General features: G+C 40.3%; 1 protein-coding gene across 3 annotated transcripts in view; it reads left to right on the top strand.

The window, feature by feature from the left end:
• Nucleotides 1-17,985, top strand: part of MED14 (mediator complex subunit 14) — a 63,266-nt gene that overhangs the window by 20,574 nt on the left and 24,707 nt on the right. For all 3 annotated transcript variants that reach the window (XM_059679432.1, XM_059679431.1, XM_059679433.1), the window contains 6 exons: nucleotides 4,790-4,915; nucleotides 6,953-7,031; nucleotides 9,223-9,382; nucleotides 11,448-11,642; nucleotides 12,021-12,155; nucleotides 14,734-14,810. In XM_059679432.1, coding sequence (XP_059535415.1) covers nucleotides 4,790-4,915; nucleotides 6,953-7,031; nucleotides 9,223-9,382; nucleotides 11,448-11,642; nucleotides 12,021-12,155; nucleotides 14,734-14,810 — 772 coding nt within the window. The remainder of the gene's footprint in view (nucleotides 1-4,789; nucleotides 4,916-6,952; nucleotides 7,032-9,222; nucleotides 9,383-11,447; nucleotides 11,643-12,020; nucleotides 12,156-14,733; nucleotides 14,811-17,985) is intronic.

Here is a 17,985-nt window from a genome sequence, read left to right as displayed (position 1 = left end):
TCATTTCTCTTGGATATATATGTACCTATGAATGGAATGGCTGGGTCATATAGTGACTCTATGTTTTACCTTTTGTCATGTTTAACACCTCTTTTTTATTCCACTAGTACATTGACGGCGAACCTATGACACGCGTGTCAGAGGTGACATGCGAACTCATTTTTGTGGTTGATTTTTCTTTGTTAAATGGCATCTATATATATAAAAGCCTAAGTGACTGTTATGACCAGTTGACTGAATGACCAGTTGACCAGGTTGCTATGATGCACACTGACCACCAGGGGACAGACACTCAATGCAGGAGCTGCCCCCTGGTTATCAGTGTGCTCCCACAGCCAACCTCCCGTGGCTGGCCAACCTCCTGTGGTCCTTCCCCATGGCTGGCCCTGATCGACCCAGATTGGGACTGGGTAAGGTGGCCCCAATTGGCTTCGATTGCTAGCCAGGCCGAGGGACCCCACCCGTGCACAAATTTATGCACTGGCCCTCTAGTTTAAATATATAAAATAAATATCAAAAATATAAACCTTTGTTTTACTATGGTTGCAAATATCAAAAAATTTCTATATGTGACACAGCACCAGAGTTAAGTTAGGGTTTTTCAAAATGCTGACACGCTGAGCTCAAAAGGTTCGCCATCACTGCACTAGTAGCATGTGCGGATTCCAGTTTTCTCCACATCCTCACCAACACTTGTTATTGTCTATCTTTGTTTCTAGCCATCCTGGTGGGTATGAAGTGGTATCTCATAGTGGTTTTGATTTGCATTTTCCTAATGCTTGTTGAGCATCTTTTCACTTATCTTTTTTGAAGAAATGTCTATCCAGATCCTTTGCCCATATTATACTTAGATTAATTACCTTTTTATTATTGAGTTATAACAGTTCTTTTTGTAAGTTCCTTTTCATGTATCATGATTTGCAAGAATTTTTTTTCATTCCATGAGTTGTCTTTTCACTTTCTAAATGGTATTGTTTGTAACACAAGTTTTTAATTTGGACAATGTCCAATTTGTCTATTTTTTTCTTTAGTTGCTTGTGCTTTTGGTGTCAAACCTAAAGAATCCATTACTTAACCCAAGGTCATGCAGATGTGCCCTGGTGTTTTCTTCTAAGAGTTTTATAGTTTCAGTTCTTACTTTCAGGTAGGGGTCCAACTGAGTTTTTTGTTTGGGGATATGCAGTTGTCCTAGTAACTTTGCTTAAAAAGATGATTCCCCCCCCCCCTATTTAATTGTCTGGGCACCCTTGTTGAAGTGCCCCTTTTGTTCTTAATGAAAACTTTTAAAGTATTTTTTGCAATCTTAATTTTTTCTAATTTTTCTTATTTCTAGTTTTTCAAAATAGAGAAATTCTAACATTTCATTTGTTGGGATTGCAGAGAATAGGGGTTTGTGATCTTGTGATAGGCTCTGGTTTACTTTAGTATAGTCTGTAAACAAGACTTAGTAAGTAAAAAAAGAACTCAGTATGATTGCCCAGGGGATATTTAAATTACTTTGAAAAATAGACTGTAAGTATGTGTTACATAGGAAGTGCTGTTTGAATAAGTTACGAAGATTTTTCTTTGGCAGCATTCAGTAGCGATGTCACTACTTGAGTAGTAGCCAGAAGACCTGAGTTCAGCTGCGTGTCTTGAATGATCACAGTCTTCGGGCCCCATTCTCCTCATTTGTAACTAGCGATGTCCAGGCTCTTCCGAGATCTCTATAACTCCAGCAAAAGGGTGGTTCCAAGGCCCAGGTGTCTGGAGTCCTCGGTGTTAGAGAAAGGGGCTTGGGAAACTAAGCTTTAGAGGGGAGGGAGGTGCTGGCAGATGGGGTTGGAACTCTCAGTCCTACTTTAATCAGACAGTCCTGGAAATGAGAACCGCCATAGGAAAGGGCCTGCTGACCCACCATCTTGGGACATATGCTGTATCTTGTGTGGTGGTGGTGGTTGTTGTGTGTGTGTGTGTGTGTGTGTGTGTGTGTGTGTTTAATATATTTTTATTGATTTCAGAGAGGAAGGGAGAGGGAGAGAGAGATAGAAACATCCATGATGAGAGAGAATCATGGATCAGCTGCCTCCTGCACGCCCCACATTGGGGATCGAGCCCGCAACCCGGGCATGTGCCCTTGACCGGAATCAAACCTGGGACCCTTTAGTCCGCAGGCCGACGCTCTATCCACTGAGCCAAACCGGCTAAGGGTTTACCTTGTTTTTTAGATTCATGTTCATGCATTTATACTCTTACTGGATCCCTTTTTTTAAAGCATGCTTTAGTCAGGTCCTTGGCTGGGACCAGGGGCTGTTCTTGGAATCCCTTTATGCAGCCCTCTATCAGCTGGCTTTTCCTCCAGCGCCTCACTGGGATGATCTGAGGACATGAGTAGCTCGGAAAGGGGAGCATCTCAAGGGATGGCCAGGAGAAGGCACAGGCGGCAGTATGTTTTCTTAAGCGGGGGAAGGGGTGGGCAAAGGCTCCGGGAAAGTAGGCAGGGCTTTGGAGAGAACTTTAATAACAGGCAGCGTGAGGCACTGAGGGCGGCTTGCCATGTGGCCCCATTTGCAGCATTGCCTGCCTCTTGAAAGCTGGGGTGCTTCCCTGGGGTTGTGCTCTGTCAGCACTGGAATTGGGGTGTCCGGGTCAGTTCAGAAGCTGTGAAGCACACAGCCGTTCCTAAGTGTGCCTGGTTGCTTGTCTTCCGTCTTCACCCTTCACATTACTGTGTGCTGGTGGTTCCTCATGTTGTCCTCAGTGAATAGCTAGGGAGGAACAGAAGAGGAAATAGGTGTGTGTGCCGTTGCCGCAGGCAAAAGGAGTGCGTAGCCCTGGCATCTGGCGCAGCCTGTAATTCTCCCTTCTGTATTGTATTCACAGGTTTCTCCATTTTTGGATAACTTAACACCTGCTGCCTTTAAGTGCTTCGGGCCTTATCTGTTTTATTTTATGGACATGGGTGGTCATAAAATATGTTCAGAGATAGACATCAAAGTATTTTCTATCTTTTGGGCTGTGTTGTATAGTCTACTTTGATCCCCTATCTTTTCAAGAACACTCGGTTTTTATAATTAGATTGAAGTTATCATCGTTATCCCAGTTGTCAGAAACTAGTTTTGCTCCATTGCTACGCTTCAAAAAATGTTTTTGCTTAAGGAATACATCTCTACCCCGTTAGGAATTATAACAGTGCAGATAAGTTTTAAAGTCAGCAGCCCTGCTTCAAATCTGTAAGTACTTTTTATTATGTTAACACAGTCATTCAGCAGAACATGAACTAGTTTGTCACACTGTTCTGAATTATAAAATAGTGTAAAGAAATTCCTGTGTGTGCCTTTTTGTTCTGTTTTTTTTGTTCTATTTTTTGTTTGTTTTTAGGTGAGAGTTCTTCTGGATCTGCTGTTAAACATTTGTATACAGAGATGTACCAGACATACTTGAAAGCAGTTTGTTTTCATCTGACTATATCTCTTTCCATTTTTTTTTTTTTTGCTTTATTAATTTGTTTGATAATTTGTATAGACCAGGGGTGGGCAAACTTTTTGACTCGAGGGCCACAATGGGTTCTTAAACTGGACCGAGGGCCGGAACAAAAGCATGGATGGAGTGTTTGTGTGAACTAATGTAAATTCAAAGTAAACATCATTACATAAAAGGGTACGGTCTTTTTTTTTTTTTAGTTTTATTCATTTCAAACGGGCTGTAGTTTGCCCACGGCTGGGATAGATAGTACCAATGGTAACTTCACTAATTTCAATTATTGCAAATTCATAATAAGATGTTTTGGTTTGTCTCTTTGACTCGTAAAGGTAATGTACATTGTTAAGCACTTTGCTTTTTAAATCACCTTTGCAAACTTGTCACTTCTTCCTCCTAAGGACCCACGGCATGGACAGCAAGATGTTGTCCTTGTTTAACAGAATAGCGCCGAGAAGCCACACCTGATGAAAGGCTGGGCCTCCATTTCCGCTCTCCTCACTCTCTGCCTTTCTTCTGTGTTGTAGCCTTAGAGGAAGGTGGCGGCCAGAAGAGCATATTCCTTTCACAGCTCCTGATCTGATCAGCACGCGGTGTGCTCAGTGCTTTGCTCCTTTCTTATTCTCTTCTGCCAGCTTGTGGGCTGAAGGGAAAAGTCCACTGGGCCTGGCAGAAATACTGACAAACTCTAGAACAAGTACACTGGCAGCTTTGGGGATTTGTGTAGAGAAGTTGCCTATGTTCTTATTTTATCTGTAACTTGAAAATGAGGTACATAAATAATGAAAAAAATTTTTCCTGTATAATCAGTAATGTTCAATAATTCTCACGTGTTATGTGTTGTTGTTTTTTAAGCACATGGGCCCTAATTGCCACAAAACCTTTCTTTATGAAGAATGGCATTGAGAATATTTATGCCATAGATGAAACTTCTTTGATTTCCGAAACAACTGATTTGCCTCCCATTATATCAAAGAAAATCCTTAAAAATTAACTTATTGGTCATTACTAAGTGAAAGTAAAACTAGGACCCAGCTCACTGATGGGGTTAAATTTTCCCTAGCTATTTTAATGTTTTTTAAGGCACCTTGGGACTTTTTTGCGATGGTATTTGAGTTGGGCATATTTGTTTCACGCCACGTTGAAGATTACATTCTTCCTTTTGAGATCCTAATTGCCTTCATAAATTCCAATTTTGCAAAAATCACGTTTTTCTTCTAACAGTCAGGATTGTTTAATAGTTGACTTGTTTTTAGTCTCTGAGATATACTTTTTTTTTTTTTTAGAAATGCTCAGATAGAAATATAATTTTTAATTCTTAACTGTTCAGCTTCCATAGAGACTGCACTTCCAGCTCTCGTTGTTCCCATCTTGGAGCCGTGTGGTAATTCGGAGTGTCTACACATTTTTGTGGATTTGCATTCTGGAATGTTCCAATTGATGCTTTATGGACTTGGTAAGTTAGTAAATGATATAGTCATTCAATGTAAGGAAAAATATTTTTAACAAAAGCAAAATTAAAAATTTCTGCCACTAGATATTGAGAAGAGTGGCATGAGCAGTGTAGAGAGTAGTAGATACGGAAAGAATAACTCGCTGACATCTGTTCCTTGGGGCCCATTTTAGCTCCACTTTGGATTTTCTTGTACCGGAAGTTAAACTTCCCAATATGAAGTACATTCATATTGCTTCTCTTTCGTAAAAGTCATAATGTTGATAGCTGATGTGTTTTAGATGTAACGATTTTCACTAATAGTTGGGTGACATGAAGATCGCCACAAGGGATTCTCTGTCGTTCACGGCTATAAACATCTAAGATAACTTGGGGTACAGAATCCTGGAGGAAAAGATTTTTTTCTGGCTTAAATACAGTAGAAATTAAAGTTTGATTTCTTACATGTTCTGTCACTGAGTTGGTGTTCTAAAATGGTGAAATACTAGGAACTTAGTTTTTGTATTGCTCATGGGACATTGCTCTTGAGTATATTAGCACATTTGCCATTTGAAATTAACATTAAGCTACATAGATTGCTGAAAATAAAAGGTTTTCTAGTTATGCTGTATGGCGAGAAAGATAGATTTTTGTACAAGCTGCTCGTGGAGTACTGGCCGCATTACTTTGAATCACATCACATTTGTGATGGCTAAATGATAAGTGACACATTTATGAATTACCTTTTTTTTTTTTTTTAAATATATTTTATTGATTTTTTACAGAGAGGAAGGGAGAGAGATAGAGAGTTAGAAACATCGATGAGAGAGAAACATCGATCAGCTGCCTCCTGCACATCTCCCACTGGGGATGTGCCCGCAACCCAGGTACATGCCCTTGACCGGAATCGAACCTGGGACCCTTCAGTCTGCAGGCCGAAGCTCTATCCACTGAGCCAAACCGGTTTCGGCTATGAATTACCTTTTAACTATGCTTCCAAACCAACCAGGCAATTGTTGTTTGTTCTTAAAAACTTTAACTTTTTTTATTAACACAGTACATTCTCATAAGTAAAAACCTAAACATGTAAAAATGAGAGAAACAGTAAAAAATAGTTTCTCTTGGCAATCCTTGTTATTTTAGGATATCAATGCTTATCTTACTCATCTCATGCTACCATAACAAAGAACCAGAGTGGGCGGCTTAAACAACAGAAATGTATTTTCTCACAGTTCTGGAGGTTGAAAGTCTGAAAGCAGGTGGCCAGCACGGTTGAGTTATGGTCAGGGCTCTCTTCCTGGCTTGCAGACTCTGGCCTTCTCACTTGTCCTCATGTGGCAGGAAGAGGGAGAGAGCAAGCTCTCTGGCCTTTCTTATAAGGGCACTAATCCCATCATGAAGCCCCCAACCTTAACTGAGCCTAGTTATTTCCTGAAGGCCCTGCCTTCATCACGGGCAGGTAGGGGAATACAGTTCAATCCATAGCAGTGTTCTTTTTCTTTTTCCTGTATTTTTTTCTTTAGTTGAAATCATTTTATATTTAGCTTTTTGCTCAACATTCTATTATTAGCATTATCTAGTGTCATTAAAAATTCTAAGTGACATTTAGCATGCTAATCTTCAGCCAGCACATCTTGTTTATGCCAGAGACCATTTGTGTTTAATAAGTATTATAATGGAATTTTATAGTTCTAATTTTTAAGGATATTCGTCTAGTAACATTAAGAGCTTTCAATACATATAAGTTAAAAATATCAATTGACATAATAATTTTGGGAATTAAAATATAGGCAAAGAATTAATTCATGTATTTGTTACTTATTCTTGTTGCTAGTATACATTTGCTATTAATTAGTTGTCTTAACTATAACTCTCCCTAAATGTTAAAGAGGGAAAACAATTTAGGTTTAATTTATGCCTAATGATGCATTTAGTTTAGTTTTTTTCTAACTCAAAAGTAACACTCCTTTCTGCCTAAAATAATAATTTCATTTAAGTTTTGGGCTATCTAGATATATTGTGTCTTGTACAAGCAATTAATAAAAATGCTTTATTTTTTAGATCAGGCCACTTTGGATGACATGGAGAAGTCTGTGAATGATGATATGAAACGGATTGTTCCTTGGGTTCAACAACTTAAGTAAGCTTAATTATTTAGCTCAATACTAAAAATGGAAACGTTTGTAAAAAATATGTTTTTTATTGATTTCAGAGAGGAAGGGAGAGGGGAAGAGAGATAGAAACATCAATGATGAGAGAGAATCATGGATCGGCTGCCTCCTACACGCCCTGGACTGAGGATCGAACCCGAAACCTGGGCACGTGCCCTTGTCCAGAATCCAACCCTGGACCCTTCATTCCGCAGGCTGATGTTCTACCCACTGAGCAAAACCAGCTAGGGCAAATGGATACATTTTCTCTATCATTGCTTTTTTCCAAAAAATATATTTTTTTTATTTCAGAGAAAAAGAGAGAGGGAGAGAGGGATAGAAACACCATTGATAAGTGAGAATCATAGATCGGCTGCCCCCTGCACGCCCCTCCACTGGGGATCGAGTCCGCAACCCGGGCCTGTGTCCTGACCAAGAATCGAACCATAACCTCCTGGTTCATGGGTGGATGCTCAACCACTGAGCCACACTGGCCGGGCCTCCATTATTGTTCTTGATCGGTCCTTAATGTTTATGACATGAAGCTTGAACACCTTTTAGTACCTACTGGTCGAATCTAACTCTTGGAATATGTCCAGGATGGCAGTGCTTCATATCATATTCCCCTCTAGAGCAAATGTAGGTATGAAGGGCATGACATTCAACTTTCGTTCCTTGCCACATTTTCTCTTGCACAAGTGCGCTACCCAAGGAATTTTATTGTAGCTAGTGTTCTCTGCAGTAGTGTCTTATTTGTTCTTATCCAGGAGAATCGTCATGGTATGAATCTACCAGCTGACACTTTCAAAATAATCATTTCTGCTTCTCCGATAGTGTTCAATTTGTCTCAAAAGCCTGTGAATGCTTCATACTGTGAAACTAAATAAAATTGAAAATGGAGCTAGAGATAATCCTTGAAGGTTTCATCACCACTCTAGTCCACAAAGGTACCATTATAGCAACTCTAACAAACTCTCTTAAAATTAATAAATCAACAAAAATTCCAAGAGAGAAACATAAATTTTAGCAATCAAGGGGAAAGCGGGCAAATGGAGAAGGGGTGGGTCTATTGCTTTTGTGATCTTCTAGCCTACCTCTTCCCCTTTGGAAGTTTTAGTTGGTAAAAATTCAAACGTTTTGATATCAAGTCATTTTTCTCATTAACAGGACATGATTTTAAATGCCAATAGAGAGATAATATTACATTACCCTTTTTTTTTTACATGAGCCTTTTGAACGGCTGTTTAGTTTGTATGTGAAAAAATGAGTCATTACTCTGGGTAACAATTTCTAAAATTTTTGTGGTTTAGCATCATTTTTTTGTGTGTGCATTTTGGCTAAACAAGCAAGGTTTAAATACTTAAATGCTCAATAATTCACAGTTTGCATAACTTAAGGTTATCTGGCAGTTCCAGCCTGCAGAAATATAACTAAAACCAGAAAGCTAAATCCCAAAAGCCTTAAACTCACGTAATTATAAGAAAGGTCCCCTGGCCCTGGCCAGGTGGCTTAGTTGGTTGGAGCATCATCCTGGGCACCAAAAGATTGCAGGTTTGATTCCGGGTCACGGCACATACCTAGGTTGTGGGTTCAATCCCTGATTGGAGTGCATACAGGAGGCAACTAATCAGTCTTTCTTTCCCTCCCTCCCTCCCTCCCTCCCTCCCTCCCTCCCTCCCTCCCTCTCTCCCTCTCTCCCTCCCTCCCTCCCTCCCTCTCTCTTTTTCCCTTCCTCTCGCTAAAATCAATAAAAACATATGCTCAGATGACGATTAAAAAGAAATCCTCTGTCAGTTATTATTCTGTTTCTCAAATGATCTTTGATGAATAACCAGTTCGTCACTAATTTATCATGGAACATTAATTTTTTTAAAATATAATTTGCTTATCATAAAATTCACCCATTTTAAGTGTGTAATTCAGTGACTTGTAGTAAATTTACTGAGGTGTACAACCATAGCCACAGTCCAGTTTGAGAACATTTTTTATTACCACGAAGGTGCTCATTTATAGGCAAGTATGAGCCTACTTTTCATTTCTGTAGATTTTCCTTTTCTGGACATTTCATATAAATGCAGCCATAAAGTCTGGGATTGTTTATGACTGGCTTCTTTCACTTAGCATAATGTTAATCAGAAAATTCTATGATTTTATGATGTGGATTACATTTTTTAAATTAAGGTTTTGGCTTGGACAACAGCGTTGCAAACAATCTATAAAACATCTGCCTACAATAAGCACTGAAACATTGCAGCTGTCCAATTACTCAACTCATCCTATTGGAAAACTTTCTAAGAATAAGCTGTTCATTAAACTTACTCGCCTTCCACAATACTACATTGTAAGTATGCAAAGGTGATCCAGTTCAGTAATTCTGTCAGTATCTTGAATGATTTATTGTTTAATTTCATTTGCAAATATATTTTATTGGATAACTGACTTTTGTATAGTGATTCTCAACCCAGGAGGGTAGGGTTGGGAGAGAGAGGAAAATTCTCTCTAAGAAATTACATAATATGCAGGCAGGCTTGGGGAATATAAGGTACTAGAGGCCTGATGCACGAAATTTGTGCAAGGGGCTCGGCCCTCGCAGCCACGGAGGCTTGCCTGGGCCCTTGCAGCCCCGGCTTTGTCCTGAAGGTCGGCTGTCCGGTCTACTTAGCATATTACGTTTTTATTAGTATAGATACCCCCATTTCTCATCCTGAGATCTTTCCTATGGTGAGGCCTAATTTCTGCTTGGAACGAGACATCTTTGTATAAGAAGAAAAAAATTGAACGCAGCTACTGGGAGGGTTTGGAGATGTTGGTGTCAGATAAATTTATTTGGTTTTAATCAGATGTTGACTTGCATAATGCAGCCTTTTAATATGGGTTGGCTGAAGAGCTTTATTTTCTAATCTTTAATTTTCTGAAGGCATATATATTCACTTTATTGGTTGCATGTACCTTTCAGTGCATAGTAAGATTCTTATTGTTGTATGTATCATAGTTCACCCCTTTTATAGCTGAGGAGTATTCCATGGGATATGTGTGCCACAGTTTGTTTAACCAGTCTCCAGTAGAAAGAATCTGGGTTGTTTGCAGTTTGGGATAATTATCAGTAAAACTGCTATAAGCATTTGCATATAGGTTTTTTGTGAACTTAAATTTTTGTTTCATTTGTATAAGTAACTAGAAGTGGGATTGTTGGGTCATATGGTAAGTGTTTAGCTTTATAAGAAACTGCCAAACTTTCCCAACATGGCCAGACCATTTTACATTCTTGCCATCAACACATGGGAGTTCCAATTGCTCCACACTCTTGCCAGCACTGGATATTATAATTTTTTTCAAATTGGCCATTCTGATATGTAATGGCCTCTTACTGTAGTCTTAATTTACACTGCCCTCATGGCTGATGAGGTTTACTGTCTTTTCATATGCTTATTTGCCATCCCTATATCTTCTTTGGTGAAGGGTATCAGTATGATGCTTAGGTGTTGGCCAGTATCCTGAAGAGAAGATTTGGGGAGGGGGAGGGGAGAGGTAGGATGAGAGAGAGGAAAGTGTTGGTCAAGAGCTTTGCCTAAGGGCATTTATTTCTCTTACTAAAGTATTTAGGAGACTTTTCTTAAATTTCAGGTAGACCTTGAAAATAGTAAGTTGGTACAGTGAGTAAGGACAAGGTCTCTAGAGCCAAACTTCTGGGATCAAAGTATGAGGCCATCGCTTCTTAGCTCTGAGACCTTGGGCAAGTAACCTAACTCTAGTGCCTCAGTTTCCTTATCAGGAAAATGAAGATAATTTGATTTCACTGACTTATTAGGAGGATTAAATATGTTGGCACCTGTCAAGTAGTTAGGGCAGTGCATGGCGCATAGCAAGCTCGCTATCATCTTGTTGGTGATATTGTTGTCATTATCCTCACAGTGACTACGTTTTTCTGTTGAAAAGTCGGGGTTCATTTTTCTATGCTTCCAAGTATGAGAGATAGTTGTCCTTTTTTTCTGCCATAATAGTGGAATTCTTAGGATGTTTTAATGGTTAAGGGAGACAGCAGGGCAAGTTGAAATAGGTAACATTGTAGAAAAATCTAGCAGAGCTGCTGGACTTAAGCATAACTTTTTTTTCAATTTATAAGCTAAGGCAGGAATATCAAGAACATCTAATGAAAATAGTCTAAATGTCCCATTTGCTGTAGTTTAAGGTTTTTACTATTATTGTTCTTTAGTCTGACCAATTTTTTAGAAAATAAATTATTTACTGGGTAGGAATGCTTTTTTTGACATCACGATTAATTTGTCTTGTTTAAATAAAATAATAGATCATTAGATTTATCATTCTAAGCCCTCCTTGATATAAGGAGGAAAATATCCAACACCTATTATTTCTCTGAGTTTCATTTTTTATTTGGGTCTTTTTAGGTTGTAGAGATGTTGGAGGTTCCCAATAAACCCACACAGCTGTCATACAAGTACTACTTCCTGTCTGTGAGCACTGCGGAGCGGGACGACGGCCCTGTCATGGCACTCCTGCTGCAGCAGTTCAAGGACAACATCCAGGAATTGATTTTACGGACAAAAACCGGGAAACAGCCTAGAACCGGTACCAAGCGCAAGGTATGCTCACATGTGCAAATAAGCACAGAATTTGTGTACATTCACTTCATTGTAGTCTTAACCTGTTTTTAATATGGGAAAGAATTAGATGCAGTTTTTAAAAGACGAGGCAGCAATACGATTTAAGTAATAATTGTCTACATTTTCTTGGAAATGCTTCTCTTTTAATTAATAATTAACTATACACCATTTTCCACAAGAGAACTTGTTAAATACACAATATTTACTGCTAAATTTCTCGTGTGTAGGCCAGTATTTGCCCAATAAATATTTGCTGAATGAGTAAGGTTTTTACTTAACCTTGAGCTTTATCGTTGTTTAACTGCCTTAACTAATTGTATCATATGTACTTTTTTCTGTTTTTTACGTATATTCTAGTTGTCTGATGATACATGTCCACTAGAACCTAAGAAAACCAAACGATCAGGAGAAATGTGTGCCTTCAATAAAATCCTAGCTCACTTTGTCGCTGTGTGTGATACAAATATGCCCTTTGTAGGACTTCGGTTAGAGGTAAGTTTGTTAACAATTTTGGGCGCTCTAAATGAAAGCAATTTTTAAAATGCTTTGCTAAAGCTCCATGGATTCCATTAGAATCAGAATGATTGTCATCTTTTTCATCTTGGGATCGGTGGGGTTGAAATCATACAAGTAAAACAACTTAAATTATTTCATGTCATTACAAATTGTGTGCCTTCTGCTCTTTGTGGAAATGGAAAGTAAATTCTTTTCAGTTTTAAAACAAAAGGACAGCTTTTGAGAATTAACATCTCGTATACCCCTTCATAGCAGCATTATTTAACTGTTAGGGCTAATTGATAAAGGGGTGGCTTATTTTTGAGTTGATGAGCTATACATACTGCTTACACAGTAACAAAATTGGGTTCCTTTCTGAGAAGCAGGTCAGAAAGAATCTTAAACTGAATTTACTTTTGTCACACAGAAGAGGCATAGACTTACGCAGAATCATGTTTTTCAAGAATACACAGCTGTGATAATCCAGCATGGCCCCCAAACATGGAAGTAAAAGGGGAAGGGACAGACAGAATCTGTGCTTTTTTTAAAAAATATATTTTTATTGATTTAAGAGAGGAAGAGAGTGATAGAAACATCCATGATGAGAGAGAATCATTGATCGGCTGCCTCCTGGACATCCCCCACTGGGGATCGAGCCTGCAACCCAGGCATGTGCCCTTGACTGGAATCGAACCTGGGATCTTTCAGTCTTCAGGCCTACGCTCTATCCACCGAGCCAAACCCTTGCATCCTAAATTATTTCGCTCTGGTTTAAGTTTTACTTTTTGTGAGACTCCTTCGCTCTGGGAATCATTGTGAAGGAAGAGATTTGGAAATGTGGAAGTGGATTGTTTCGGTTGCACTGGTGATGACAGTCTCAGGACGACTTTCAGGAAACACACTCGTGCTTTAGAGCAGGGATTGGCAAGCTTTTTTGGGAAAGGGCCAGATAGTAAATAGGTGTGTGAGTCATATGGTCTCATACCATAGCTGCTCCAATCTGTTGTGTAGTGTGAACCAGCCATGGTTGATATTTTAAAAAAATGAGCATGGCTATCGTCAAGTAACACTTATTTAGAAAAAGAAGCAGTGGGCTGGATTTGGCCATGAACTGTTACACGCTGACCCCTGCTTCACAGAGCTTTGGGATCTAAAGGTGGGCATCCGCTGTGCCATTGTGAAGAGCATCACTAGCCCTGAGAAAGCCTCAGTGTCCCGGCTGCTAGAGCTGTGAGCTTGAGGAATATTTTTCTAGGTACTGGCCACAGCTCCTAGACTGCACAGACCGTGCCCAGGCTTCCTGGCTGCTTGCCTGTGTTCTCGGCCTTTTCATTGTGCTGTGTGGCTCGAGTGTATGGAAGCCTGTGCGGTATTACCTTTGCAGTAGGAAGGGAGGCTACATCGTGTCCAAGGGCAAAGTAATGCAATTGTTTCCTCTTTTCCTGCCTGGTCTCGCCCCACCCCTCCCCACCCACAGGCTAGAAATCACAGAAACGTGTCTTTGTAGTGCCACATGGACTAACACCTATAGACACATGTCCTCTCTGTCCCCTTCTCTTCACTCCCATACCTGTTACACACATAAGACGTGAGCTCTTGTCAACTCAATCAGGCTCTTAAAAACCTTGCCTACTTTTCTTCTCTCAATGAAAAAGACACGTTAAAGACCAAAGCCAGCACATTTTCTGCTTAAAGCAATTTCTACTGAGATGTGAATAACGAAATCTAATCTTACCCGGGCTATTTATTTCTCTGATCCATAGAATAAAGGCAACAGTTTTTGAGCCCTTCATCCTTCGATTCCTTTTGAGTCTGAACTACTGCCTGTTTGATCAGGGGTTCTTTTTCTAAACCTTTGCCCTTCCCAGGCCAGAAGCCCAGGGTTCAGTCAGATCCTCAGGGCTGCCTTAAATCCTTTCGGGACCAAGGTCAATATAAATAGTCTGCTGGGACCCTCTGCCGAAGGCAAGCATTCCTTCTGGCACACCTAAATAACCTGGAGTGCCGCGGCAGGGTCTCGGGCACTCTCCCGCATCATTTTTATACCTCACTTTCTGAGCCCTCCCACTGGGAACTCTTTCCTTCACTGGCTCTACAGGAAATAGTTTGTTAAAAATAAAAATGTATTCCAGAAAGGTTCTGGACTAAAAAAATAATTGTTTGTGATTAGAAGTGAGATACGACTATCATTCAAACAGTGTTTCAAACGAATATAATTGAATTACACCGGTAGACCAATCTTATTTTACAGTTGAATCATTTGGAACCACCAGAATAGATTATGGATTGCTTCTGGTTCACTACACAAATGAGACCAGTCTCCCGAATTGTGAAGATTTATCACTTATGGACGTGTCTTTTAACTAGAAGCTCTGGGTCATCTTTGAGTTTCACTGGACTTAAATGTAGTTCCCAGAAAATGAAATGATGCAGACAATGCTCGTGCCTCATATGTCGTAACTTTAGAAAGAGTGGCGCTAGGAAAGATGCTGTGAGAATAAGCAGGAGGATTTAGAGAAGGTAGTTTCCCTTGTAAAGTTGGTGGTCTGATATAACTGTGCTTTTCTCCTCCCAGCTGTCCAATCTGGAGATTCCCCATCAAGGAGTGCAAATGGAAGGGGACGGCTTCAGCCATGCAATTCGCTTATTGAAGTAAGTCCCTGTCCTGTGTGTCGCTTGGTGCCACACATTTTAGCCACGCAGCCAAAGCCGCTCCTCTCCTCTCAGGAGTCAGCATACAGCAGACTCATATGGGTGTCACGGATTTCTGCAGAGACTTGCTAAGATCCGGGGGAGGATTCTCTTCCCCCCGCCGAGTGGCCAGCCAGCACCAAGCCAGCACCGCTTGGTATCTTAGGTTGTCTCTCCTCTGCTTTCTTTTCTTCAGTCAGCAGGTGTTTCCTGAGTGTGACTCCGTGCCAGGCTTGCATTCTGGGGGAGCCCTTCAGGATGCTCTGGATCACATAGCAGGGGATCTGGACTGGTTCGGAAGTCAGGAAAGGTGGCTCTGAGAAAGCCCCAGTTGTGCTCTGACCGCCGGAGAGGTGGGAGTTACAGGAAAGGGAGCGAGGGTGCGAGGGGGTGGTCCTCGCCAGAAGGGGTAACTGCTTTGGCGAAGGCTCGGAGGCAAGAGAGCTGAGCATCCCGGAACTGGAGGAAGTTCAGCATGGTAAGAGTGAGAGAGATGTCAGCAGGGAGGGTACAGGTCCCGTGGGGTTTTGTAAGTGTCCTTAAGGAATTTAGACTTGATCCTACTGGCAATAAGAAGCCATCAGATGATTTTAAACAGAAACTGACATCATTAAATAAGTGTTTTTGAATGATGGGTGAGCGTGGTGTTTTCTAAGATAAGGGACACTGGAGATGTGAGTTTGAGGGGCTTTCCTAAGTTTGAGGTGCCTAGACATCCGTTTGGGCAGGTAGGGATGTGTCTCAAGCTCAGAAGACAGGTCTAGGCAGCACAGGTAGATGAGTCATCACCAAGGTGATGGTAATTGAGCTGGGATCGTCAATTAGCTCACCAGGAAAGAGTGTACAGAGGGAGATGGGCAGAGGGCTTGGCTTGGTTCTAAACATAGAGGGCAAGGCGCCAAAGGATGCTTAAAAGGAAAGCATTGTTTGTGCTTCATAAGGTGACCAGGATGGACTTGCAAAGGTAGTACGCCATTTAAGAGATCAACCTTTTTTTAAATATACTTTTATTGATTTTTTTTTTTAGAGAGAGGAAAGGAGAGAGAGAAAGAAACTGATCAGTTGCCTCCCTTAACGTACACCAATGAGGGGTCAAACCCACAACCTGGGTATGTGCCCTGACCTTGAATGAACTGGAGACCTTTCGGTGCATGGGATGACACTCAGCCAACTGAGCCACACCGGCCAGGGCGAGAGATCAACCTTTTTAGTGCAAAAAACATTTTCTTTTTTTGGCATTTGTATTATTTCTTAGATGTTTAATCATATAAATCAGTTTGTTGCTGTGGAAGATGGGAAGGGCTAGCAAGTGGCATACACACCACCTGCCTTGTTATAGAAAACCGGAGAAGAACCAAGCAACGCTTAGAAAGATGGAGTTACATTTATTATTATTATTATTATTATTATTATTATTATTATTATTATTATTACATGCGGGCCCAGAGGAAAATGTCTCTCAAATTCTGAGCCCCGTCACACAGGAAGTTTCTTGTATTTATACCTTTTTACCTTCTTTGTCTCCCAAATATGGGGTTCTGTTCCAGTCCCCTTTGCAAGTTCTTAAAGAGCCCCTATGTGCTGGGGCTTTGAGACCTTGGCCTGGTGCCAGCACTGATAACTTCGTCTGGGGAAGGTTTAATGGCCTCTCTGAAATGGGTCTTATTTTCCTTATTATTTAAGCCAGCAAGCATTACAGAAGCCAAAATGCAGGGTTAAAATTTCAAAGAGCAGTTTTTATATGAGATGGATGCTTCAGCATGTCCTGGTGCTTAATCCAGATAAAGCGTTGAAGAACTGGAATAGCTTCCCTTCCTGGCTATCTTCAAGCCATCTCTATGAAATGTCGTTTTCTGGAGCGGGAGGGCTAGTCTTACAGTGGATATCAATAGGAAAATGTAGTACTCTTAATTTAATTGCATTCAGTTTTGAATTACTTCTGCTTAAAATGCAGGGTATTTTTTTCTTTTCACTCTTCTTGGCAACTGCAGATGAGTAGGTGCTGTTAACTTTTGTGTTCTATTTTCTTAGTTATGTTTTCATATTTTACAAGAGTTTTAAAATATCTTATGCTCAGCATTTTTATGAAAGCAATTTCAGTCCCCTTTTGAGAACTCATAATCCTCCTGCCTAAGAAGGCAGTTGACTTTTATTCTTTCTGTTACATGTATAACCTTAAAAGCAAGTAAATATTTTCCAAAGTTTCTTGGGGTAAGCCGATTATATTTATGCCATAGATTAAGAAAGTGACCTGGAATATATTTTCAAGGTTGTATTGTTCCTGAGACCATAAATTGGAAGGAGTCTTATTCTTACTTAGTTCTTACTTGAAAATGTGCTGGCTTCTGTGTATTCATTTTCTAACCAGATGGATTTCATGAAATACCTATTTTATGTGAAAAGAAGATAATGTATTGCATTTCCATTTTCAAAATCAAGATTTAGAAATCTCTCTGCATTGGTTGCTCTATAACTCTTATGGGTTAGGGTTATGTTTTGAAGGGTAGGGGCAGGCATATGTGTGCCCAGCTGGAGAGGCTCAGTTGGTTGAGCATCATCCTGTGCACCGAAAGGTTGCCAGTTTGATTCTCAGTCCAGGCATATACCTGGGTTGCGGGTTTGATCCCCACTCGGGCGCCTACTGAAGGCAGCTAATTGATGTCCCTTCCTCTCTCCCTCCCTCCCTCCCTCCCTCCCTCCCTTTAAGAATGTCCTTTGGTGAGGATTAAAGAAAAGCATATATGCAATGTATGCGATTCCTATAATAACTACCCCAAATAAAATCTTCCTGGTAGTCATAAAAGGTCTCTAGTATGAAGGATTCACTTTTGAAAAATGTAAAAAGCTATACATTTAAGAAGAATTGTGATGAATTTTTAATTGAGGAAATTTCAGTGCTATGTTAATTTTATGCAACCTGTATAGATTTCTTTCCCCCTACAGAGTTTATTGTTTACCATATGCTTATTGTAGGGTCAGTGGTTCTCAACCCCAGGGTACTTTTGCCCTCTAGATGTTTGGCAATGTTTAGAGATATTTTCGGTTATCATTAACTTAAAAGAGGGGCTAGAGGTGCTCCTGGCATCTGGTAGGGAGAGACCAGGGCTGCATTGGACAGCCCTCCACAACGGAGTCC

Source organism: Myotis daubentonii, chromosome X (assembly GCF_963259705.1).
Source record: "Myotis daubentonii chromosome X, mMyoDau2.1, whole genome shotgun sequence".
Classification (NCBI taxonomy): Eukaryota; Metazoa; Chordata; class Mammalia; order Chiroptera; family Vespertilionidae; genus Myotis; species Myotis daubentonii.
This window is presented reverse-complemented; position numbering and strand designations above follow the sequence as displayed.